A 25,777-nucleotide genomic window follows, 5' to 3' on the forward strand; every position below is an offset into this window, starting at 1 on the left:
TCTATGGGACTCGAACATTTGAAATAAAAAGTGCTAATTTTAATGGCTAATATGCAAGATATTGTCCTAAAAAGGGTTTGGGGACCTGGCTCCTGCCCCAGGGGACATGAGTCAATGCCTAAAATGTTTTTAAAAACTGCAGTTTTTTCGGGAGCACTGATTTTAATGACGTGAAGTGAAAAAAAAAGTGAAATATTCCTTTAAATATCGTGCCTGGGGGTGTCTATAGTATGCCTGTGAAGTGCCACGTGTTTCCCGTGTTTAGAACCGTCCCTGCACAAAATTCATAGTTATAGTTTCATAGTTAGTAAGGTTGAATAAAGACACCAGATCATCCAGTTCAACCTGAGTGTCTACAATTGTCCCCATCCCTGTACATTACACACTCACATTGGTCCCTACCCTCAAGGAGCCCACAATCCAAGGTCCCCATTCATATACTAGGGCAAATTTTGGACAGAAGCCAATTAACCTACCTGACATTTAACAGAAAAAAAGTCATTTAAAACTGCTTGCGGTTTTAATGTAATATCTGGTTCCGGCAATATGGATGAAAATCATTGAGAACAATGGCATGGGTAATCTCCCCCCCCCTGCCCATTACCAGCCCCTTTGGGTCTTGTACGGATATTAAGGGGAACTCCGTACCCATATTAAAAAAAGGAAAGACCTGGGGCCCCCAGGCCCTATATACTCAGAACAGCATTATACAGGCGGTGCAAACAAGACAGGGACTGTGTAGGTTTGTTGTGTTAAGTTGAATCTGTTTGTAATTTTGAACTGGTACATTTTTAAAGTGTAGCTCCAGTCAAAAAATAAATTTTTAAGCTTTTTGGAAAACATAGGGAAGGGTTATCACCCCTGTATAATTTGTTTTGCCGTCCATCTTTTTTCATCTCACTTCCTGTTGTCTCCTTCGATTTGCAAGTAGGAGACGTTTGTAAGTTGGATGTTTGAAAGTAGGGGCCTGCCCTATATGCTCTGCAGAAATGGCGGAACAAGGTGTTGGTGTTGCCACAACATTGTAAGCCCTCAAAGTGACTCTTGGTGGGCGCTGGAGCGCCCTGCTGTGAACGATTATATCAAGAATTGTAATTAAATGCCATTGTTAAACAGTGGTAGAAAAATTGGGCCTTTGGTGGTTGTGGTGCTGGTGCCACAACACTATAAGTCCTCACAGTTACTCTCGGTGGGCACAAGAACGGGCCCTGCTGTGAAACATTATATCAAGAATTGTAATTACATGCCCCTGTTAAACAGGGGCAGAAAAATTGGGCCTTAGGCACTGGTGCTGGTGCCACAACACTGCAACCTCTCCCATATACTCTAGTTGTAGTGCAGGAATGAGCCCTGCTGCAAAGCATTGCTTCAAAAATGTTAATTAAATGCCCCTGTTAAACAGGGGCAGAAAAATTGGGCTGGTGGCATCACCCAGAACCAAAAATGTTCTTCCAAGATATCAGCGGAGGAGGAAGAGGATAGACAGTCAACATAACAGGACAGTCACTCAGCATCAGCATAGGCAGTCTTGAAGGGATGTGATATTTAAAAAAAAAATTATTCGGTTACATCAGCTTCAGGTGCTTGGTAGCTGTGGGTGATCCAAGACTGATTCATCTTTATGAAGATCAGTCGATCAACCAAGTCGGTAGACAGGCGCACCCTGTGATCGGTAACAAAGCCACCAGCAGCACTGAAGGTGCGTTCCGAAAGAACGCTGGATGCAGGACAGGCCAGTAGCTCAATTGCAAACTGTGCAAGCTCTGGCCAGTGATCCATCCTCAAGACCCAGTAAGCCAGAGGATTTTCAGTGGGAAAGGTGTCCAAGTCTGACCTTGCCCCTAGGTATTCCTGCACAATGTAAATCAGACGCTGGTGATGGTTGCTGGAACCGATCATACCTTGGGGCTGCGGATTAAAAAATTGTCTGAACGCATCGGTCAGACGGCCACCTTCTCCATCGCTCCTTCTGACTGATGCCTCAGCAACACGTTGTCCAGGACCAAGAGTTTGTAACCTCCCAGTCTCTGGGAACACGTTGCACAGACCGTTCTGCAAGGCCTCCCGGAGATGTCTCATCCTCTGCTCCCTCTGCGACGGCAAGATAAGGTCGGCAACCTTACCCTTGTGCCGTGGATCAAGGAGAGTGGCCAGCCAGTAATGGTCCCTCTCCTTGATCCGAAGAATATGAGGATCCTTCCGCAGGCTTTGCAGGATCAGGGAGGCCATGCAGTGTAGGTTAGCTGAGGCATTTGGTCCGGAGTCCTCTGGGTCACTAAGGACAACATGATCCGCAGCTACGTCCTCCCAGCCACGTACAAGTCCATGGGTTTCTTGGGACCTCCACCTCCATGCTGATACAATCATCCTCCTCCTCCTCTTCCTGTGTGATGGGTGGGACAGCAGGAACACTGTCTGGATAAAGGGGGCCTTGAGAGGCAAGGAAGTCCTCCTCTTTCTGCCTCTGTTTTGCCTCAAGTGCCCTGTCCATTATTCCATGCAGCGTATGCTCCAAGAGGTGGACAAGAGGTACAGTGTCACTGATGCATGCACTGTCACTGCTCACCATCCTTGTGGCCTCCTCAAACAGTGACAGGACAGTGCATGCATCCCTGATTATGCCCCACTGGCGTGGTGAGAAAAAAAACAAGCTCCCCTGACCCTGTCCTGGTGCCGTAGTGGCACAGGTACTCATTGATGGCCCTCTGCTGCATGTGCAGCCGCTGCAGCATGGCCAACGTTGAGTTCCACCTGGTGGGCATGTCACATATAAGGCGGTTCTTGGGCAGGTTCAACTCCTTTTGGAGCTCAGCCAGCCGAGCACAGGCATTAAATGATCGGCGGAAATGCACACAGACTTTCCTGGCCAGCTTCAGGACATCCTGTAAGCCCGGGTACCTGCCCAAGAACTGCACAGGGCACATGGGTCAGTTGTCCCTGTCGGAGGGCAGAGAAGAGGTTGGTGCCATTGTCGCAAACCACCAATCCTGGCTTAAGCTGGCGTGGCGTCAACCACCTCTCGGCCTGCCCCTGCAGAGCTGACAAAATATCTGCCCCAGTGTGGCTCCTGTCCCCCAAACAAACCAGCGTAAGCATGGCATGGCATCGTTTTGCCTGCGTACTTGCGTAGCCCCTTGAACGCCTACGGAGCACCGCTGGTTCCGAGGACAGAGCACTGGAAGAGGCCATGGAGGAAGAAGAAGAGGAGGGGGTGGAGGAGAGAGGTGTGTCACAACTAGTAGTAGCATTTTGGAGGCTTGGTGGCGGAACAGCCTCCAGCACTACTGCACCTTTTCCTGCATCCTTTCCAGCTGCCAAAAGAGTGACCCAATGGGCCGTGAAAGACAGGTAACGTCCCTGTCCATGCCTGCTGGACCATGAGTCAGCGGTAATATGCACCTTACCACTGACCGCTCTATCCAGCGAGGCAAGGACATTGCCTTCCACATGCCGGTAGAGAGCCAGAATCGCCCTCCATGAGAAAAAGTGGCGTTTGGGGACCTGCCACTGATGAACCGCACATTGCACATACTCACTGAAGGGGTCGGATTCTACCAACTGAAAAGGTAGCAGTTGAAGTGCTAGCAATTTAGCCAAGCTAGCATTCAACCGCTGGGCATGTGGATGGCTGGGAGTGAACTTCTTTCTACGGTCCAGCAGCTGGGGCAGGGAAATTTGCCTGCTACAATCGGACGTGGGTGTACTGCTAGCAGAGTGCCCGCAAGCACTTGGCTGTGACACATCTAATTCTAGACCTTCATTCCTCTCATTGCAGGTTTCAGAGAGGACTGAAGGTCTAGTGGGGTTGGAGATCCCAGCTGATGAGGAGCAAGGAGAGGTCCGCTTTGTTCTTTGGTGTGGGTCTTTGAGGTACGCTTGCCAACGAGCTGCATGGCAGGTCAACATATGTCTGTCCAAGCATGTGGTGCCCAAGCGGCTGATGTATGTTTAATTGGGTTACCATGACCTGGTAAGCCTGTATTTCTCACAGTGACGGTACCAGCACAGCGGTGTATTTTCCAGATACCTTTGGATGTCCTTCAGATCACCTTTATTTGGTTTCTTTTGGGATTTCACTTTATACACAGTGGACTCTTAATATGGACTATATTTTCTCATTTAATGTTTCATTCTTTACAGTGGTGTGAAAAAGTGTTTGCCCCCTTCCTCATTTCCTGTTCCTTTGCATGTTTGTCACACTTAAGTGTTTCGGAACATCAAACCAATTTAAACAATAGTCAAGGACAACACAAGTAAACACAAAATGCAATTTGTAAATGAAGGTGTTTATTATTAAAGGTGAAAAAAAATCCAAACCATCATGGCCCTGTGTGAAAAAGTGATTGCCCCCTAAACCTAATAACTGGTTGGGCCACCCTTAGCAGCAACAACTGCAACCAAGCTTTTGCGATAACGTGCAATGAGGCTTTTACAGCGTCCTGGAGGAATTTTGGCCCACTCATCTTTGCAGAATTGTCCTAATTCAGTTACATTAGAGGGTTTTCGGGCATGAACGGCCTTTTTAAGGTCATACCACAACATCTCAATAGGATTCAGGTCAGGACTTTGGCTAGGCCACTCCAAAGTCTTCATTTTGTTTTTCTTCAGCCATTCGGTGGTGGACTTGCTGGTGTGTTTAGGATCATTGTCCTGCTGCAGAACCCAAGTTCGTTTCAGCTTGAGTACACGAACAGATGGTCGGACATTCTCCTTCAGGATCTCTTGGTAGACAGCAGAATTCATAGTTCCTTTTATCACGGCAAGTCTTCCAGGTCCTGAAGCAGCAAAACAGCCCCAGACCATCACACTACCACCACCATATTTTACTGTTGGTATAATGTTCTTTTTATGAAATGCAGTGTTCCTTCTACGCCAGATATACTTGGACACACACCTTCCAAAGAGTTCCACTTTTGTCTCATCGGTCCACAGAATGTTGTCCCAAAAGTCTTGGGGATCATCAAGATGTGTTGTGAAGAAATTGAGACGAGCTTTGATGTTCTTTTTGCTCAGCAGTGGTTTTCTCCTTGGAACTCTGCCATGCAGGCCATTTTTGCCCAGTCTTTTCCTGATGGTGGAGGCATGAACGCTGACCTTAACTGAGGCAAGTGAGGCCTGCAGTTCCTTGGACGTTGTTGTGTGGTCTTTTGTGACCTCTTGGATGAGTCGTCGCTGCGCTCTTGGGGTAATTTTGGGCGGCCGGCCACTCCTGGGAAGGTTCACCACTGTTCCATGTCTTCGCCATTTGTGGATAATGGCTCTCACTGTGGTTCGCTGGATTCCCAAAGCTTTGGAAATGGCTTTATAACCCTTTCCAGACTGATAGATCTCAATTACTTTCTTTCTCAATTGTTTCTGAATTTCTTTGGGTCTCGGCATGATGTGTAGCTTTTAGGCTGGGTTCACACTGCTGCGGGGGGAGATCCGGATGTGATTCGCACCCGCACTGCAGTGCAAATCACATCCGATCTCTGTAGCGATGCGAGTTCAGCCATACAGATAGTATGGCTGAATTCGCATCGCTCCCGCAGCAAACTCGCACGGGACCCTTTTTTTCATGGGGGTTCACACCATGCGATCCGATTCCTGTGCGAGTCTGCAGATCGCACTGCGATATGCGGATGGATCTGGGGGTGTCATTAACATATCATTGACACTCCCAGCCGTCCGCATAGGGCAGTGTGAACTGCTGGCGGGAGGTGTGCGATGCGGGAAAACGCCGCGGATTCGCGGCGTTCCCGCATCGCTGTGGTGTGAACCCAGCCTTAAGGATCTTCTGGTGGACCTTACTGTGTCAAGCAGCTCCTATTTAAGTGATGCCTTGATTGTGAACAGGTGTGGCAATAATCAGGCCTGGGTGTGGCTAGAGAAATTGAACTCAGGTGTGGACAACCACAGTTATAGTATGTTTTAACAAGGGGGGCAATCACTGTTTCAGCGTTAAGGTCAGCGTTCATGCCTCCACCATCAGGAAAAGACTGGGCAAAAATGGCCTGCATGGCAGAGTTCCAAGGAGAAAACCACTGCTGAGCAAAAAGAACATCAAAGCTAGTCTCAATTTCTCCACAACACATCTTGATGATCCCCAAGACTTTTGGGACAACATTCTGTGGACCGATGAGACAAAAGTGGAACTCTTTGGAAGGTGTGTGTCCAAGTATATCTGGCGTAGAAGGAACACTGCATTTCATAAAAAGAACATTATACCAACAGTAAAATATGGTGGTGGTAGTGTGATGGTCTGGGGCTGTTTTGCTGCTTCAGGACCTGGAAGACTTGCCGTGATAAAAGGAACTATGAATTCTGCTGTCTACCAAGAGATCCTGAAGGAGAATGTCCGACCATCTGTTCGTGTACTCAAGCTGAAACGAACTTGGGTTCTGCAGCAGGACAATGATCCTAAACACACCAGCAAGTCCACCACCGAATGGCTGAAGAAAAACAAAATGAAGACTTTGGAGTGGCCTAGCCAAAGTCCTGACCTGAATCCTATTGAGATGTTGTGGTATGACCTTAAAAAGGCCGTTCATGCCCGAAAACCCTCTAATGTAACTGAATTAGGACAATTCTGCAAAGATGAGTGGGCCAAAATTCCTCCAGGACGCTGTAAAAGCCTCATTGCACGTTATCGCAAACGCTTGGTTGCAGTTGTTGCTGCTAAGGGTGGCCCAACCAGTTATTAGGTTTAGGGGGCAATCACTTTTTCACACAGGGCCATGATGGTTTGGATTTTTTTTCACCTTTAATAATAAACACCTTCATTTACAAATTGCATTTTGTGTTTACTTGTGTTGTCCTTGACTATTGTTTAAATTGGTTTGATGTTCCGAAACACTTAAGTGTGAGAAACATGCAAAGGAACAGGAAATGAGGAAGGGGGCAAACACTTTTTCACACCACTGTATATGATATATTTATGTGTGTATAGATGCTTGGGTGCATCTTTTTGTCACAGAAAGATATTCTTTTCTTTTTTGATTGTTTGAGACACTTATCATTTTGTTTTCATATTTATAATTACTAAGCGCTGCACTTTATACAATTTTCTTTCAACGAGCTGCATGGCAGGTCAACATATGTCTGGTCAAGCATGTGGTGCCCAAGTGGCCGATGTTTTGGCCACGCGAGATACGCTTAAAACATATGTTGCAAATAGCAGCGGTACGATTTGATGCACTCGTCTCAAAAAAGGCCCACACCAAAGAACTTTTAGAATAACGCGCAGAGGCAGCGCTCTGCACAGGCGGAGCTCTGCGGTGTGATTCAGTCGGGGTGCTGCCCCTAAGCTGGCCCCCGGAGGGCATCCTGCCTCGTTGGACATGTGCCGCCTCCTCTCTCCTACCAGGCACCCATGTGGAGTCAGTGCCCTCATCATCCCCTCCCTCTTCATCGCTGGAGCAAACCTGGCAGTATGCTGCAGCTTGTGGAACATGACTGCCAGATTACTGTCCTTCTTGAGCATCCCCTCTCTCTGCGCTAACGCTACTGCCTTCCTCTAGCTGAGTATCATCATCAGAGCCTACAAAACACTGGGCATCCTCCTGGAGCATGTACCCAACACTGTGCTCAAAGAGTTCAGGGGACTCCTCAGGAGGACGTGGTGGGTCTAGGGAAGGAGTCACTGATGATGACATTGAGACGAGGGAAGACGATGCGTTGGCAGCTGCTTTGCTAGTACCCTGAGCCTGGGTGAGAGAGGATGAGGAGGATGAAGAGGGCTTGGTCATCCACTCTACCAAGTCTTCGGCATGATGCGGCTCAACTCGTCCAGCTGCCGAAAATAAGGACAAGCATGTTCCATGGCCACGTGCTGATGACGATGCACCTCGTCCATGACCAGCACTGTTGTCTCTAGATACAGAGCCTGCTTGCCCTCTTTTATCGGCTCCTGCCTGTATGCCTCTCCTTGTTGGCCTTCCAGACATGGTAATGGCCTGAAGGGAGATGGGAAAACAGCAATTGGGTAGTGTATATTGTGCTGGAGGCACACAACACCAACTAACTCCTGCAGATGGCAGATGGCTCAGAGAAGAGCAAAATAGGTAAATAATGGTGTATACTGCACTCCGGGCACACAGACAACACCCACAAACTCCTACAGCTGGCTGAAAGCTCAATTACAGAAGAGCAATATAGCTATATAGGTGAATAATGGTGTATACTGCACTCAGGGCACACAGACAACACCAACAAACTCCTGCAGCTGGCTGAAAGCTCAATTACAGAAGAGCAATATAGCTATATAGGTGGATAATGGTATCCATTGCCTGTGGCCAATCATGGCTCTCCTCACTGCTGGCGCTGTGATTGGCCAAGCATGCGGGGTCACAGTGCATGCTTGGCCAATCATGAGCCAGCAATGCACTGCGATGGCGCAGTGCATTGTGGGCCGTGAACGCCACACGAATTTGGCGTGAACGGCCCACAGAGTTCTGGCTTCACCGAACGGGCGAACAGCCGGTGTTCGAGTCGAACACGAAGCTCATCCCTAGTGACAATATACCTGTCAGTTTCCAGTATCCAACTCCAGCTCCTGACACACACAACCCAGATCAGAGTTTGTTGGAAAGGTCAGTGTTGGGGGTCTCTCTCTCTGCACCCCCTCGTCTCCCATATAAAGAGGAAGATCTGACTGATATTGCAAGGAGGGCATGACTGGGGGTGAGTTTCGGGAGAGAACGGGGAGGGGGAGAAGGATAGAAAGGAAAGAGAAGAATAAGAAGGCAGAAAGAGGAGGCATGGCGGCAGTCGGGGCTTATGGATTCCCAGACTAGAGGAGGGGGACACTACAAGCTCAGAAGACATTGTCCCGCTTCAGAGTAAATAAAGGTGGTGCAAATGTCCCAGGTCTTCTTGAACAGTTCCTGTTTATGTTGTCCAGTGAGGACCAAATCCTCCAGTTTTCTCACTTCCAGTGAGCAATGGCTGGGGGGAGTTCTGTTTCCATCGGATGGGGATACACGCTGCATTGAGCAAATGCCGTATCAACGACTTATACTTTTTGATAGGGATCTCAGAGTGGTGCAGTAAGATAAAAGCGGCGTCATCTGGGATGACGTAGTCGGTAAACTTCTGTGTAATACTGCGAACTTATTTTCGGAGGACCAGAATATGTGTATTAGCATTCCCATACCCTCATTGCAGCGCCAACATCTACTCGAGGCGGCGGGAAAGCATTTCTGTAGTCTGGAGGGTGTTAAGTACCAGCGGGTCATCAGTGTGAAGTTAGTTTCTTGTGTTCTAGTGCACATTGAGGATTTAAGGGCTAGAGTGATAATTCGTTGCTTCTGTGTCACCGAAAACGTACAGTTAAGGTCTACCTCCCAACTGGACAGACAGAGAATATGTGGCTGAGTCTTTGGAGTGATTAGCAGGGAATGTTTGGGATAGGATATGAACCAGACCAGAATATGTGTATTAGCATTCCCATACCCTCATTGCAGCGCCAACATCTACTCGAGGCGGCGGGAAAGCATTTCTGTAGTCTGGAGGGTGTTAAGTACCAGCGGGTCATCAGTGTGAAGTTAGTTTCTTGTGTTCTAGTGCACAGTGAGGATTTAGGGGCTAGAGTGATAATTCGTTGCTTCTGTGTCACCGAAAACGTACAGTTAAGGTCTACCTCCCAACTGGACAGACAGAGAATATGTGGCTGAGTCTTTGGAGTGATTAGCAGGGAATGTTTGGGATAGGATATGAACCAGCGGGTCTTGTCCCGAGCAAAGGACCTCAAATTACATTTTCTGGCATGAAAAGTCTTGGGGGTTAGGGAGGGAATGGAGAAAGTGGCGCAGTTGTATCGCTTTCCAGAAGGGGAGTTTGTAAACTCCTATCGCGTCAGTCAGGTCCGTAACAGATGGCCACTTCCCCTCTACAACAAATTTAGCTGCATGATCGCATGCAGATTCTCTAAGGCCAGTATACTCCGTTGAGTGTAGGCCCGGTTCAAATTTAGGGTTTTCGAGTATTGGGAATAGTGGTGAGTTCTTGGACGTAAGGGCCGTGAGGAATGCCACCCGTTGGCTATGCTTCAGGGTAGCTCCCAAGAGTGGATGCACCTTTACTCCCTGGGGGAGGTCCCCATAACACCACAGCGCACCTTGCAGTGGAATGTGGGTTTGGGATTGCTCAAGTTGCACCCATAATTTGGTTGACTTCTTTCGTCTCCAGTCAAGTATCCGGCCCAAATGGGAAGCGAGAAAGTATTGACGTACATCGGGTAACGCTAGTCCGCCGCAGTGTTTAGGGAGTGTCATTTGAGAACGTCAGAGCCTGGGCTTTTTATGGTCCAAAACAAATCTGGTAAAGAGGTCTTGTACTTAAAAAAGGCGGGTGGAATATGGACCGGCAGGGCTTGTAAGAGATAAATAAATTTGGGCAGTATGCTCATTTTAAGAAGATTACATCTTCCAAACCAAGAGTGGAGGGCGGTATGCCACTTCTCCAGTAGGGTGCGAGTCTTGGTCAGTAGAGGGGGGAACTTAAGATTAAACGTCTGCAGAATATTGGAAGGCATCTTCGTGCCCAGATACTTCAATGCTGTATTGATCCATTTAAAGTGGAAATTGGCTTGTAGGTCCAGTAGGGTGTGAGGGTTGACCGCCACTCCCATAGCTTCAGATTTAGAGAAGTTTATTTTCAGGTGGGAGATTGCCCTGTAAACTTTAAATTCATGTAGTAGGTTTGGTAGGGAAATTCTAGGGTTTGTGAGCGAGAACAATAGGTCATCCGCATATGCAGAGATTTTGCAGTGATGGCTACTCACTTGGAGCCCTGTGATGTCCGGGTTTGATCTAATGGAGCAAAGGAACGGCTCAAGGGAGAGGGCAAAGAGAAGGGGAGATAACAGGCACCCCTGTCTTGTTCCGTTTCCAATAGGGAAAGTGCTGGAGAGCACTCCGTTTGCCATTTACCTGGGCCGAGGGGTTTGAGTATATACTAGTAATCCATCTCACCATTTTGTCCCCTAAGCCAATGTGTCGGAGAACAGAGAACATGTAGTTCCAGTTCACCCTATCAAAGGCCTTTTCTACGTCAGTGCTCACAAATATAAAGGGGGTCCCGTTAGATCTTGCCACATGGAGGAGGTTAAGTACTTTAATAATGTTGTTGTCTCTTGCCTCTCTCGTGGGTATGAATCCGACCTGGTCAAGGTGTATCAGGTTTTGAAGGTGACGTGCTAATCTGGTGGCTATGATCTTTGAGAACAATTTCAGGTCTGTGTTTAAAAGGAAGATGGGCCTATAATTGCCGCATAGGCCTGGGTCTTTGCCCTCCTTGTGGATCAGGGATATATGGGCTCTCAGGGTATCGCTAGGAAAATTAGTACCAGAGCCCAGAGCATTAAAAAACATCACTAGGCACCGTCCTAGAATTTGGATGAAAATTTTATAGTATTGGGCGGTGTATCCGCCAGGGCCCGGGGCTTTCCCTAACTTTATAGCGTTCAACGCCCCTTGTAGTTCCTCTAGAGTTATTGGTTCGGCAAGTATTTCCTGGGTCTCTGTCGGGAGCGGTGGGAACTGGGAGTCGGAAATGTAGCTGTCTATAGTTGTTTGAGAAGAAGTTGGACTCGGCAATTTATACAAATCTGAGTAGAATTCTCTGAATTCTCTGGAGATTTGCATTGGGTTCTTGGCCTTCTGACCAGTGGTGCCGGTTATCTAGGGGATATAAGACGCTGACTTAAGTTCCTGGACTGACCTGGCTAGCAATTTCCCACATTTATTTCACACTTCATATAAAGGTTTGTAGCAAAATTGTAACGCCGCCTTCGCTTTATATGGCAGCAGGTGGGCGGGACTACGAGCGGAGCCGAGCAGACGGCTCGGTCTTTTTCGGCGGCGATCGGTCTTTTTCGGCGGCGCACGGTCTTTTAGACTCACAGACAGTGGGGATCGGCGTATAACACACACCCACGACTTTCCCCCGATTTTAAGGGGGAAAAAGTGCGTGTTATACGCCGATAAATACGGTATGTTTTATGTGGGGACAAGTAAAAGGTGTAGTCTCACTCTGGTGGGACTCAGCCCCGCTGTTATTCATGACTAAGACCCCTTTTACACTGTGCCGCCCTGGGCGTCAGCAGTAAAGCGGTGCTTAACCATTGTTTTAGCGTCGCTATTCGGCCGCTAGCGGGTTGTTTTTAACCCCCGCTAGCGGCCGAAAAGGGGTTAAATACGCCCGCAAAATGCTGCTGCATCGGCGTTTTGCCGGCGGTATAGCAGCGCTGCCCCATTGATTTCAATGGGGAGGAGTGGTGAGTTCACCGCTCCAAAGAAGCTGCCAGCGCACCGCTCCAGTGTGAAAGCCCCCGTGGTCTCACATGTGGGCAAAAAAACGGTGAATGGAGCTGCTGCAAAACACCTCAGTGTGAAAGGGGTCTAAATCATGGACTAAATAAGGAAGTTCAGGACTTCTTGTGTTGGGAAGATGGCAATGAGTGATAGAGGGGGTGGAAACACTCGTCCTATAATCCCCTCATCACTGTCACTCCTATAAAAGACAGTTCTCGTTGTTTCCTCACTCTCTGACTAAGGTCCATGAATAAAGAAATTAACTGGTAGGAGATCAGAGGACCCATTTACTAGTTACCTTGAGGGGGGAATTGTAAGATCCTCAGAGACAAAGCTGCTGCTCATGTCTAGTAATAATCTTTTTTATTTCTATTTTAGTAGATGGACGGGAGATGAGGAAAACCTCAGAGAATTGTCTCACTTTGTCTCCAGACTGTAAAGTAGAAGATGAGGACATCACACAGTATAGTCCAGGAGAAAACCCGACTACCTCAAATGTCCATCCGGCACCACACAGTGTAGATGGTCCATCGTATTCCTCTTATCCTGAGGAACCTCAGACTGTGAGGGACGGTACCGTCCTTCCAACAGATAAGAGGTTTTCCTGTACTGAGTGTGGGAGATGTTTCCATTCTAAATACAATCTTAATGTGCATAAAAGATCTCACACAGGTGAGAAGCCGTATTCCTGTCCTGAGTGCGGGAAATGTTTTTCACAAAAGTCCCATCTTTACACACATCAGAGATCTCACACAGGGGAGAATCCCTTTTTCTGTCCTGAGTGCGGGAAATGTTTTTCACAGAAGTGCGATCTTCACAAACATCAGCGATCTCACACAGGGGAGAAGCCGTATCCCTGTCCTGAGTGCGGGAAATGTTTTTCAAATCAATCACATCTTTACACACATCAGAGATCTCACACGGGGGAGAAGCCGCATTCCTGTCCTGAGTGCGGTAAAAGTTTTTCATTGAAGTCCGTTCTTTACAGACATCAGAGATCTCACACCGGGGAGAAGCCGTATTCCTGTTCTGAGTGTGGGAAATGTTTTTCAGAGAAGTCCAATCTTTACAAACATCAGAGATCTCACACCGGGGAGAAGCCGTATTCCTGTCCTGAGTGCAGGAAATGTTTTTCACAGAAGTCCAATCTTTACAAACATAAGAGATCTCACACGGGGGAAAAGCCGCATTTCTGTCCTGAATGTGGGAAATGTTTTTCACAGAAGTCCAATCTTTCCAGACATCAGAGATCTCATATGGGGGAGAAGCCACTTTCCTGTCCCGAGTGAGGGAATTATTACTCACTGAAGTCCTGTCTTCCTGTACATCAGGGATCCCACACAACCCTCGAGGTGTATTAGTGCCTTGAGTGTGGGAAATGTCTTCTATATGAATGTTGCTGAACATCAGAGCTCTCATGTGGGGAAGAAGGACACCCTGATATACACCTCAGATATACTCCATGGCTGATCTTCATCATGTAAGAAACAGTTCCAGGGATGTGAACATTTTTTGAAAAAACAACTTGTCCAAGGGACTAAATCAGGGTCCCAATCTCCTTGTCCCTTATGACAATCTATTTGTTCCTCATCTACCAGAGAGCTCAGAAGTGGCATTGGAGCCCGTACGCGGAACTTCTCACCACACTGCTGTTACACAGAGGGCTCAGGTTGCTGAGCCACTGCAGGAACATGTGTATTGCAACCAACGTTTTCACATGTAGGCCTCTGTTTTTTTTTTTTCAAATGACATCATGAGCTGATAAGGAGGATGTCAGTTGTCCGAATATCATCCTTGTGTGACCCCCCCCCCCCACCCCCGCCTCTCTCCATCCGCTTTGGGGTCTCTATGGCTGAGTGATGGAGAAAAACTGAGGGAAAAGAGAAACATTGGAATACTAATCTGTACCAGTTTGCAAATGTGTATTTGCTTTGGAAGAATAAATCACTTATGACATTGGGTGTCCTATGTGTGTGGATGTTATTGCATTATGTAGAACTATTAGAATAGTTTTTACATTTTAGAATTGGGCTGTCCATAATTTTAGAGGGTGCCTTGGCTGATAAAAGGTTGAGAAACACTGACATAGAGATCAAAAAGTCCCCTATGTGATGATTTTTTGGTGACAGGTTCTCTTTAATGAGACATCCAGGGTCTAAAAGACCCCCATGTCTCCCCTGTGCTCCACCGAATGTAATGCAATATAGATCACACTGCATATCGCTTCCGGGTCAGGAACAAGAAGGGGAGCAGAGCGGATGTGTGTATTCCCTCCTCTCCCCTCTTCCCATCATCACCCGCTATGCTGGTCCCGGGTCCACAGATGGGTAAGAGGAGCCCAGGATACATAGCGGTTGTGTGTCGGGGTGGGGGCACTTTACCGGGGGGTGTGGAAACATTCGCTCAGCCAATCAAATGCTTCCATCCGACAAGTGAACCTGCTCCTTGTCCACCCACAACAGGGCTAAATGTTAAAAAAACAAACTACCTGTCCAGCCTTCAGAACTGCATGTCCCGGGTGTCAGGCGATAGGAATTGTTCATCCCTGAGTTCATAAGGAGATCAGAGATCACCAAAGACATGGATGAAGTGTTGTACCTTGTGGGTTATTGATAGCAGTAGTCATTACCTTTCATTGGCTGAGTAAATTTTGTGGTGTAACCTTTCACAAACACTTATACCGTGTACACACGACCAGACTTTCCGGCAGACTAGGTCCAACGGTCTTCCCAACTGACTTTTCAGCGGAGCTCTGATGGACTTCCAAACAAATGGACTTGGCCACACATGAACAGACTAAGCCCTTGTACACACGGTCGGAGATTCCGACGGAATGGGTCCGATCGGACCGTTTTGTCGGATATTCCGACTGTGTGTGGTCACCATCGGACTGTTTCCATCGGAGTATCCGACGGACCAAGTTTTCCAACATGTTGGTAAAATTTTCAGACAAAATGCTCTGATCGGACATACTCGGATCATGTGTAGAGAATTCCGATCGGACAAAGTGCCACGCATGCTCAGATCAAATTCCTACACCAAAGCTATTGGCTACTAGCCTGAACGTAGTCACGTCGTAATGAAATAACGTCATCACGTTCTGCACGATCGGATTTCCGGACAACTTCGTTCGACCGTGTGTATACAACAGTTTCGGACAAAATCCGACGGATTTGGTTGTCGGAATCTCCGACCGTGTGTACAAGGGCTTAGTCCGTTCGAAAGTCCGTTCGTTTTGAACGTAATGACGTAAGATGGGACTAAAAAAGGAAGTTCAGTAGTCAATAGCTTCCCTTGCGTCGTATTTGGTCCGTCAGACCAGCATACAGACGAACGGTTTTCCCGATAGGGATTTATTCCGTCGGCCAGATTTGAAACATGTTCTATTTCTAGGTCTATCTGATTTTTAAAATGAAAAACGATTAGATTAGCGCACATGCGATCGGATTGTCCGACAGACTGATTCCGTCGGACCTAATCTGCCGGAAAGTTCGGTCGTGTGTACACAGCATTAGAGGTCTATTTACAAAATACAATTAGTTGAATGTGAGCAGCATTCACCCAGCTGCACTTGAACTTGTAGGTCTCTTATGAAGTGTTCTGTACTACATTGTTGGATATACTGTATATCATTCTACATGACAACAATAAAGCACCTTTCCTGAGATCATACTCATACACTTAAAGAGGAAGTAAACTCTCCCACTCTGATGCTTCTTTTCATTTTAGTCCATTATAATAAGTAATTATCAAGCCACTGTAATCCAGCCCAAATCGCATATTACTTACTGTTTAAAGAAACTTTAAAAAACTTGTTTCCAGGGGTAAGGCAGCGCCATCTTAAGTATTGTTTTCTGAGTCCACAGTGGAGTGTATTTCCGCCCTTACATTGAGCACTTCCGGTACTGTTAACCAAGCCTCCTTCTCAATTCCAATGTTTCTATGGCAATCCTGCTTCCCTGTTCATAGCTGACTTGTTTTATTTCATAGTATTTACTTGTACCAATTATCTAGTGTTTGCCTATGTCAGTCTTATCAGCTTCAGCTGATAAGACTTCAGTAGTGCTGTCTGATGCCCTGGTTTACACTGCATGTGATGTCACATGGTCACATGGGGTGTAGGAGGAAGCTGAATGATTCTGCAGCCTCCTGGAATTTCAGTGTTGTGTGCCATAGGAAGTCCTGATAATAGATAGACAAAGTACACAGTGTGCGCCATAAATCAGGGGAGGTCTGGGCATGCTCAGTGACGTCATTCTAAAGAACAAAAAGGATTACAACAATACTAAGCAAGTAAGGAGATATCTACAAGCAGTGTTCATGAGGGTTTTTTATGCTGATGGGTATACCTTTTTTAAGTATGAGAATGATCTGTGCATGTTTTAGAGGTGAGGAGAAGGTGCCACTAGAGAGGGAGAGATTGAAGATGTGAGTGAGGGAGCCATAGGATAGAAGAAGAGGGTGATCGTAGTAGTTGTGAACAGGATCCAAGGGATAATTGGTTAGGTTAGGCATCTGGGAAAAGTGTTGAATGTGCTGTTAGGCCAGGTATGTTGGGTGGCGAAGATGTACGCACAGTGGGGGTGTCCTCACAAATTGCATCAATCTCGTCTTTGAAGTGATTAGCAATCTCTTGGGCATTGAGTGAGTTAGTGGGTAGAGGGGGTGGGGGGCGAAGCAGAAAGTTAAAGGTTGAGAAGAGCCGATGGGGACTGGATGACAAGGTATTAATAAGAGAGTATAAATAGTAAAAATACTGCGCTATACCTACAAAAAAATAATAAAGAAAATAGCTGCAGCTCAAAAGTGACATATATACATATACAATTTGTAAAATATAAAAGGAGGCTGCGCTAAAAGAATAAATAAAGTGAATAAGTGATCGTGGTAAAAAGAGGAAAGCTGTCTGCATACCACTAAAAACAATGAATATAAACAGTTATCAAACGAACAGTTATCAAAAAGATAAAAACATCCATAAAAGATTTGGCGGCCAGCTTGCAGACACCCGTCCGCTCCGCTCACAAGGTACAACACAATGATATCAGCACGTCCAACCTCCCGATGTACGTTTCGTCACAGAATGATGTTGGGGTGTCTGCAAACCGGCCGGCAAATCTTTTATGGATATTTTTATACTTTCGCTTCTTGTAAGCGCAACCCTTTATTTTAATAAATCTTTATTAGTCTGATTTATACCATGGCGAGTTTCTATTAATAAGAGAGGCAAAGTAGGCTTGTGTAGCCCTCACCCCATGGGGTTGCTACGTGTTACAGCAGCCACACATTTCACCCTGCCGCCAGACATCCATTAGACACACTTCTCAGTCGATGAACAGTCTCTTGCTTGTTTTTGTTGTTTTTATTAGGGGATTGAACTTGGTTGGGGAAAAGGGACAGGGGATGCCCATAGGATAAATTAGTACTTTGTAGAATAAAGAAACCACACCACACTTCTCAGTAGGGATGAGCCGAACATCCCCCGGTTCGGTTCGCACCAGAACATGAGAACAGGCAAAAAATTTGGCAAGAACGCACAAACACCGTTATGGGACACTAACATGAATAATCAGAAGTGCTAATTTTAAAGGCTTATATGCAAGTTCTTGCAATGAAAAGTGTTTGGGGACCCGGGTCCTCTCCCATGGGACATGTATCAATGATAAAATTTTTTTAAATGCCCCAGTTTTTTCGGGAGCAGGGATTGTAATAATGCTTAAAGTGAAACAAGAAAAATGAAATATTCCTTTAAATATTGTGCCTGGGGGGATGTCTATAGTATTCCTGTAAAGTGGTGCATTTTTCCGTGTTTATAACAGTACCACAGCAAAATGACATTTCTAAAGGAAAAATTGTCATTTAAAACTGCTCGCAGCCTTTAATGAATTGTTGAGTCTTGGCAATATAGATAAAACTCATTGAAAAAAAAATCATTACAGCCAGTTTTAAATGACAATTTTTCCTTTAGAAATGTCATTTTGCTGTGGTACTGTTCTAAACACAGGAAAAATGCGCCACTTTACAGGCATATTATAGACACCCCCCCAGGCACAATATTTAAAGGAGTATTTCATTTTTATTGTTTCTCTTTAAGCATAAAAAAAAATCACGGCTTCCGAAAAAATAGGCGTTTTTAAAAAAAAGAATTAATTGACACATGTCCCCTGAGGCAGGACCCGGGTCCCCAAACACTTTTTATGACAATAACTTACATATAAGCCTTTAAAATGAACACTTTTGATTTTTCATGTTAATGTTCCATGGACTTTAACGGTGTTCCGGCGGCTTTCGAATTAGCCCAGAACACTGCATGCTTGGTCAGGCATCCGCCTTTGACTCTTTGTGGGAACCCTGGTCCATCTGGACCAATATATGACATTACCCTCTTGAGTATCTACTTGCTCTACCTTAAACTATATTATGTTGTAGACATGTTTTTTGTGACAAGAAGTACATGATAATAAGATTGCTAGTGTTCCAGCTGTTGTACAAGATTTGTTAGTTGTGTTCCTATTCTTATGTGTTCGCTCACAGCTGATTAACCCGTATGTCTTGTAAAATGCAATAAACATGTATTCCTAAAAAAGAGAAGATGATGGTCTTCAGGATCAGTCCAGTCTTCATCTGGTTTATTCTCCCCTCATCCTCACTCTCTGACCTCTGGTGGGGCTCAGCCCCGCTGTTATTCATGACTAAATCATGGACTAAATAAGGAAGTGCAGGACTTCTTGTGTTGGGAAGATGGCAATGAATGATAGAGGGGGAGGGGACACTCGTCCTATAATCCCCTCATCACTGTCACTCCTATAAAAGACAGTTCTCGTTGTTTCCTAAGGTCCATGAATAAAGAAATGAACTGGTAGGAGATCAGAGGACCCATTTACTAGTTACCTTGAGAGGGGAATTGTAAGACCCTCAGAGCCAGTTCACACAGGGGCGACATGTCAGGCGACTTAGCCGCCTGACAAGTCGCATCCCATTCTGTGCAATGGAACCGTTCTAATTGGAGCGACTCAAGTCGTTCTGACTTAGAAAAAGGTTCCTGTACGACTTTTGGTGGCGACTTGCATTGACTTCTATACAGAAGTCATTTTGCAAGCTGCCGCTAAAGTTGGATCCCGGTCACCTGAGGCAGTCGCGCTGCAAGTCGTGCTGCCTCAGTGTGAACGGGCTCTCAGAGACAAAGCTGCCTGATGTGGGCGGAGTCCTGGTTTAAGGGAACCAATCTGCTTATGTCTAGTAATAATCTTTGTATTTCTATTTTAGTAGATGGACGGGAGATGAGGAAAACCTCAGAGGATTGTCTCACTTTGTCTCCAGACTGTAAAGTAGAAGATGAGGACATCACACAGTATAGTCCAGGAGAAAACCCGACTACCTCAAATTTCCATCCGGCACCACACAGTGCCACCCTTCCAAAAGATAAGAGGTTTTCCTGTACTGAGTGCGGGAAGTGTTTCCATTCTAAATACAATCTTAATGTGCATAAAAGATCTCACACAGGTGAGAAGCCGTATTCCTGTCCTGAGTGCGGGAAATGTTTTTCACAGAAGTCCCATCTTTACACACATCAGAGATCTCACACGGGGGAGAATCCGTATTTCTGTCCTGAGTGCGGGAAATGTTTTTCACAGAAGTGTGATCTTCACAAACATCAGAGATCTCACACAGGGGAAAAGCCTTATTCCTGCCCTGAGTGCGGGAAATGTTTTTCAAATCAATCACATCTTTACACACATCAGCGATCTCATACCGGGGAGAAGCCGCATTCCTGTCCTGAGTGTGGAAAATGTTTTTCACTGAAGTCCGTTCTTTACAGACATCAGAGAGCTCACACAGGGGAGAAGCCGTATTCCTGTTCTGAGTGCGGAAAATGTTTTTCACAGAAGTACCATCTTTACACACATCAGAGATCTCATACGGGGCAGAATCCGTATTCCTGTCCTGAGTGCGGGAAATGTTTTTCACAGAAGTCCAATCTTTACAACCATCAGAGATCTCACACGGGGGAGAAGCCGCATTCCTGTCCTGAGTGTGGGAAATGTTTTTCACAGAAGTCCAATCTTTCCAGACATCAGAGATCTCACATGGGGGAGAAGCCGTATTCCTGTCCTGAGTGCGGGAAATGTTTTTCACAGATGTGCGATCTTCACAAACATCAGAGATCTCACACAGGGGAAAAGCCGTATTCCTGTCCTGAGTGCGGGAAATGTTTTTCAAATAAATCACATCTTTACACACATCAGCGATCTCACACAGGGGAGAAGCCATATTCTTGTGCTGAGTGTGGGAAAGGTTTTTCACAAACGTCTGATCTTTACAGACATCAGAGATCTCACACAGGGGAAAAGCTGCATTCCTGTCCTGAGTGCAGGAAATGTTTTTCACAGATGTCCCATCTTCAATTACATCAGAGATCTCACACGGGGGAAAAGCCATATTCCTGTTCTGAGTGCGGGAATTTTTTTTCACAGAAGTCCAATCTTTATAAACATCAGAGATCTCACACAGGGGAGAAGCCGTATTCCTGTCCTGAGTGTGGGAAATGTTTTTCAGTGAAGTCCAATCTTAACACACATCAGAGATTGCACACGGGGCAGTCCTGTCCTGAGTGAGGGAAATGTTCCTCACTGAAGTCCTGTCTTCCTGTACATCAGGGACCCCACACAACCCTCGAGGTGTATTAGTGACTTGAGTGCGGGAAATGTCTTCTATATGAATGTTGCTGGACATCACAGGTCTCATGTGGGGAAGAAGCACACCCTGATATACACCTCAGATATACTCCTTCATCATGTAAGAAGCAGTTCCAGGGATGTGAACATTTTTTGAAAAAAACAACTTGTCCAAGGGACTAAATCGGGGGCCCAATCTCCTTGTCCCTTATGACAATCTATTTGTTCCTCATCTACCAGAGAGCTCAGAAGTGGCTTGGGAGGCGGTACGCGGAAATTCTCTGCGCACTGCTGTCATACACAGAGGGCTCAGGTTGCTGAGCCACTGCAGGAACAGAAACATGTAACATCTTCCCGAAGGTGAACGTTTCCTTCTGAACTCTTTTTCCGTCTGAGCCGGTTTTGCCCACATGTTTAACCCCTTTAATAACGGACACTTTCAACCCCCTTCCTGCCCAGGCCAATTTACTTTTTTCTCTCCACACATAGAGCGTTCTTTTGGTCATATTTGATCACCTCTGGGGGTTTTATTTTTTGTGCTATAAAAAAAAGACACAAAATTCAGAAATAAAAATGTTTTTCTTTGTTTCCGTTTTAAAATTTTGTAAATAAGTAAGTTTTCTCCTTCACTGATGGACACTGATGAGGAGTCACTAATATGCAGCACTCATGGGTGACACTCGTGAGGAGGTACTGACAAGCATCCCTGATGGGCACTGATTGGCATCACAGGAGATCATCACTGGCGATCATCGCTGATGGGCCTGTACTGATAGTCATTGCTGAATATCAGTGCTGATCCCCCCCCCGTCAGGAGATCCGCTGATCGGCTCTCCTCTACTCGCAAAAAAGCCAATAACTGGCACTTCCTGATTACAATGTGATTAGCTTTGATTGGACACAGCTGATCACATGGTAAAGAGCGTACATCATAGGCTCTTTAACGAGATTGGAGATGCGGCGTGTCAGAGCGACAAACCGATCACGAGCCCGAGCGGCTTGTTCTTCTGGACGTCATATGACATGCGGTCAGGATAATGGAACCCCCGCCTGACCGTTATTCTGCTATAGGCCGGACGGGAAGGTGTTAAAAAATCATTTTAGGCCTGAAGATTATATGAAACCCCCAAAACATGATATATTTTCTGATAGCAGACTCCCTAGAGAATAAAATATTGGTAATTACAATTTTTTATGTCACATGATATTATCGCAAAAGTCTAGAAAACACAACATTTCTGTAAAAAACACACCAAATTTAATTTTAGGGGGCACAATAACACAATAAATGACCCAATTTTTTGGTAAAATATAAAAGATTAGGTTGCATCAAGTTAAATAGATAACCAACATATCCAACCTTAAATTTGCGTGCATCTGTGAAATAGTGACAAATTTCAGTACTTTTCTATAGGCGACACTTTAAAAGCCCCCTATAGATCATCAGTTTAGTACCACGGAGGAGGTCTGGTGATAGAATTATAGCTCTCATTCCAGTGTGCACAGCGATATGTAACATGTGTATCACAATCAAAGTTTTCACACGTAGGCATCCCAATATGTGAGTTTATGTTTCTACATGTGTATATGTGGGGGCGGGGCCTCCGTTTTTTGTTCTAACGGCAAATTACATCATGAGCTGATAAGGAGGATGTCAGATGTCCGAATATCATCCTTGTGTGACCCTCCCCCGCCTCTCTCCATCAGCTTTGGGGTCTCATTAGCTGAGTGATGGAGAAAAACTAAAGGTAGAAGAGAAACATTGGAATACTATTTTGTACCAGTTTGCAAATGTGTATTTTCTTTGGATGAATAAATCACTTATAACATTGGGTGTCCTATGTGTGTGGGTATTCTTGCATTATGTAGAACAATTTAGAATAGTTTTTAAAACTTAGAATGGTGCTGTCCGTAAATTTGTTTGGCGCCTTGACTGACAAAAGATTGAGCAACACTGACATAGAGGACAAAAATTCCCCTATGTAATATGTTTTGGTGACAGGTTCTCTTTAATGAGACATCCAGGGTCTAAAAGACCCCCAATGTCTCCCCTGTGCTCCACTGAATGTAAAGTAATACAGATCACACTGCATTATATTCTTTCCCAGCCTTCATAACCAAGAAAACTGTCAACAGGGAACTGGAAGTGATGTCATACATGTCACTTCCGGGCCAGAAAGAAGAAGGGGAGGAGAGCAGATGTGTGTCCTCTCTCCTCCCTCCCCTCTACGCATCATCACCCGCTATGCTGGTCCCAGGTCCCAGATGGGTAAGAGGAGCCCGGATACATAGCGGGTGTGTGTCGGGGTGGGGGCACATTCACTCAGTCCCCCGAATGCTTCCATCCGACAAGTAAACCTGCTCCTTGCTCGCCCACAGCAAAAAAAAAAACTACATGTCCAGGCCTCAGAACTGCATGTCCCGGGTGTCAGGTGGTAGAAATTGTACATCCCTGAGTTCATAAGTGAAGGGATATTTAGCTTAACCGCTTTCATTCTTTAAGAAATTCGGTTTCCATTTTGTGTCTCTCTAACATCCACTTCACAAATATACATGCTCTAGTTTTGCTAATCTAGTTTCGTTTCTCATGTTGCTGTTATCTTCTTTCAGTTGTTTAGTTTCTTGGAAAGCACATGATTTTGAGGAATCACTAGTTTCACTTTTATTGTGGGCTGTACTTGTATATGATTGGATAATCTGTATGACACGTTCAAGGGGCGGTACTTTCTGAAAGCCCACTTTAAATATTCACACCAAAGAATAAAGATTTGATTTGCTCGGAGAGACTTTGCTGCTTTGTGTCATTGTCTCAATGGGCTAATCTCCCAGGCCTGTGTGGGAGATTGGACATCACACTTTGACAGACATCGAAGGGGTTAAAAACCACCTCTAGACAATCTACATTCCCTTCAATAAGGAGATCAGAGATCACCAAAGACATGGGTGAAGTGTTGTACTGTGTGGGTTATTGATAGCAGTAGTCATTACCTTTCATTGGCTGAGTACATTTTGTGGTATAACCTTTCACAAACACTTATGACGCATACACACGACGAGACTTTCCGGCAGACTAGGTCCAACGGTCTTCCCCAATGACTTTTCAGCTGAGTTCCGATGGACTTCCAAACGAATGGACTGGGCCACACATGAACGGACTAAGTCCGTTCGATAGTCTGTTAGTTTTGAATGTGAAGACGTAAGACGGGACTAAAAAAGGAAGTTCAATAGCCAGTAGTCAATAGCTTCCCTTGTGTTGTATTTGGTCCATCGGACCAGCATACAGGCTAACGGTTTTCCCGATAGGGATTGAGTCCGTCGGACAGATTTGAAACATGTTCTATTTCTAGGTCCGTCAGATTTTTAAAATGAAAAATGATCGGATTAGCCCACACATGATCGGACTGTCCGACAGACTGATTCCGTCGGACCTAATCTGCCCGAAAGTCCGGTCGTGTGTACGCAGCATTAGAGGTCTATTTAACCACTTAAGGACCGCCGTATTGCCATTGTACGTCATCACAATGGCACAGGCAGGCACAAGCACGTACATGTACGTGCCTGCCTTCCAGCGGGTGGGGGGTCCGATCGGACCCCCTCCCGCTGGATACGGCGGTCCGGTTCGCTCCAGGAGCGATTCGTGATGAGGGGATGGCCGTTGGTTTCTGGCCACCCCCTCTGGAGCTTCCTCCCACTGTGTATTGTTTACACAGGAAGGAGGAAGTGATGTCATTCTCCACGGGGCGGTCTTTTTGACCGGACTACGAGGAGAAGACTAAAAGTAAGTGCACCAAAACACTACACTGACACATAGGTACACAAACCCCCCCCCGATCCCCCCCGCCCCCCCCCCCCCCAGTCACAGTGTCACTGATTGCATTGATCATTTCTTTACTGATCACTGCATTCAGTGTCAGTTGTAACAGTTAAAACTGTCAGGGCAGTTAGTGTTAGGTCCAGGGTAGCCCCCTATCACCCCCCAATAAAGATTTAACCCCCTGATTGCCCCTAGAGTTAACCCTTTCACCCCCTTTTGCCAGTGTCACTAAGCGATCATTTTTCTGATCGCTGCATTAGTGTCGCTACTGTCGCTAGGTAGCTAGTTATGTTTTTAGGTTCACCGCCAGGTTTTTATATCGCAAGGTACCCCGATATACTACCCAATAATGGTTTTAACCCTCTGATTGCCCCTAGTTAACCCTTTCACCCCCTTTTGCCAGTGTCACTAAGCAATAATTTTTCTGATCGCTGCATTAGTGTCGCTACTGTCGCTAGGTAGCTAGTTATTTTTTTAGGTTCACCGCCTGGTTTTTATAGCGCTAGGTACCCCGATATACTACCCAATAATGGTTTTAACCCCCTGATTGCCCCTAGTTAACCCTTTCACCCCCTTTTGCCAGTGTCACTAAGCAATAATTTTTCTGATCGCTGCATTAGTGTCGCTACTGTCGCTAGGTAGCTAGTTATTTTTTTAGGTTCACCGCCTGGTTTTTATAGCGCTAGGTACCCCGATATACTACCCAATAATGGTTTTAACCCCCTGATTGCCCCTAGTTAACCCTTTCACCCCCTTTTGCCACTGTCACTAAGCGATCATTTTTCTGATCGCTGCATTAGTGTCGCTAGGTAGCTAGTTATCTTTTTAGGTTCACCACCAGGTTTTTATAGCGCTAGGTACCCCGATATACTACCCAATAATGGTTTTAACCCCCTGATTGCCCCTAGTTAACCCTTTCACCCCCTTTTGCCAGTGTCACTAAGCGATCATTTTTCTGATCGCTGAATTCCATGGACTCAACATGCCTCTTAGTA

General features: G+C 45.9%; 2 protein-coding genes across 2 annotated transcripts in view; both read left to right on the plus strand.

Moving 5' to 3' along the window:
• The window catches only part of LOC143986896 (uncharacterized), a 237,087-nt gene extending 214,360 nt beyond the window's left edge, over positions 1-22,727 (plus strand). Inside the window, 3 exon segments of the mRNA XM_077485302.1 lie at positions 12,672-13,578; positions 14,617-14,620; positions 19,562-22,727. Of these exon segments, the coding sequence (XP_077341428.1) occupies positions 12,672-13,578; positions 14,617-14,620; positions 19,562-20,908 (2,258 nt within the window). The 3' untranslated portion in view covers positions 20,909-22,727.
• The window catches only part of LOC143986898 (uncharacterized), a 1,277,526-nt gene that overhangs the window by 12,516 nt on the left and 1,239,233 nt on the right, over positions 1-25,777 (plus strand). The gene's annotated exons all lie outside the window — the stretch shown is intronic.

This window comes from Lithobates pipiens, unplaced genomic scaffold, assembly GCF_037356315.1.
Source record: "Lithobates pipiens isolate NorthernLeopardFrog02 unplaced genomic scaffold, aLitPip1_a1.2 Scaffold_18, whole genome shotgun sequence".
Lineage (NCBI taxonomy): Eukaryota > Metazoa > Chordata > Amphibia > Anura > Ranidae > Lithobates > Lithobates pipiens.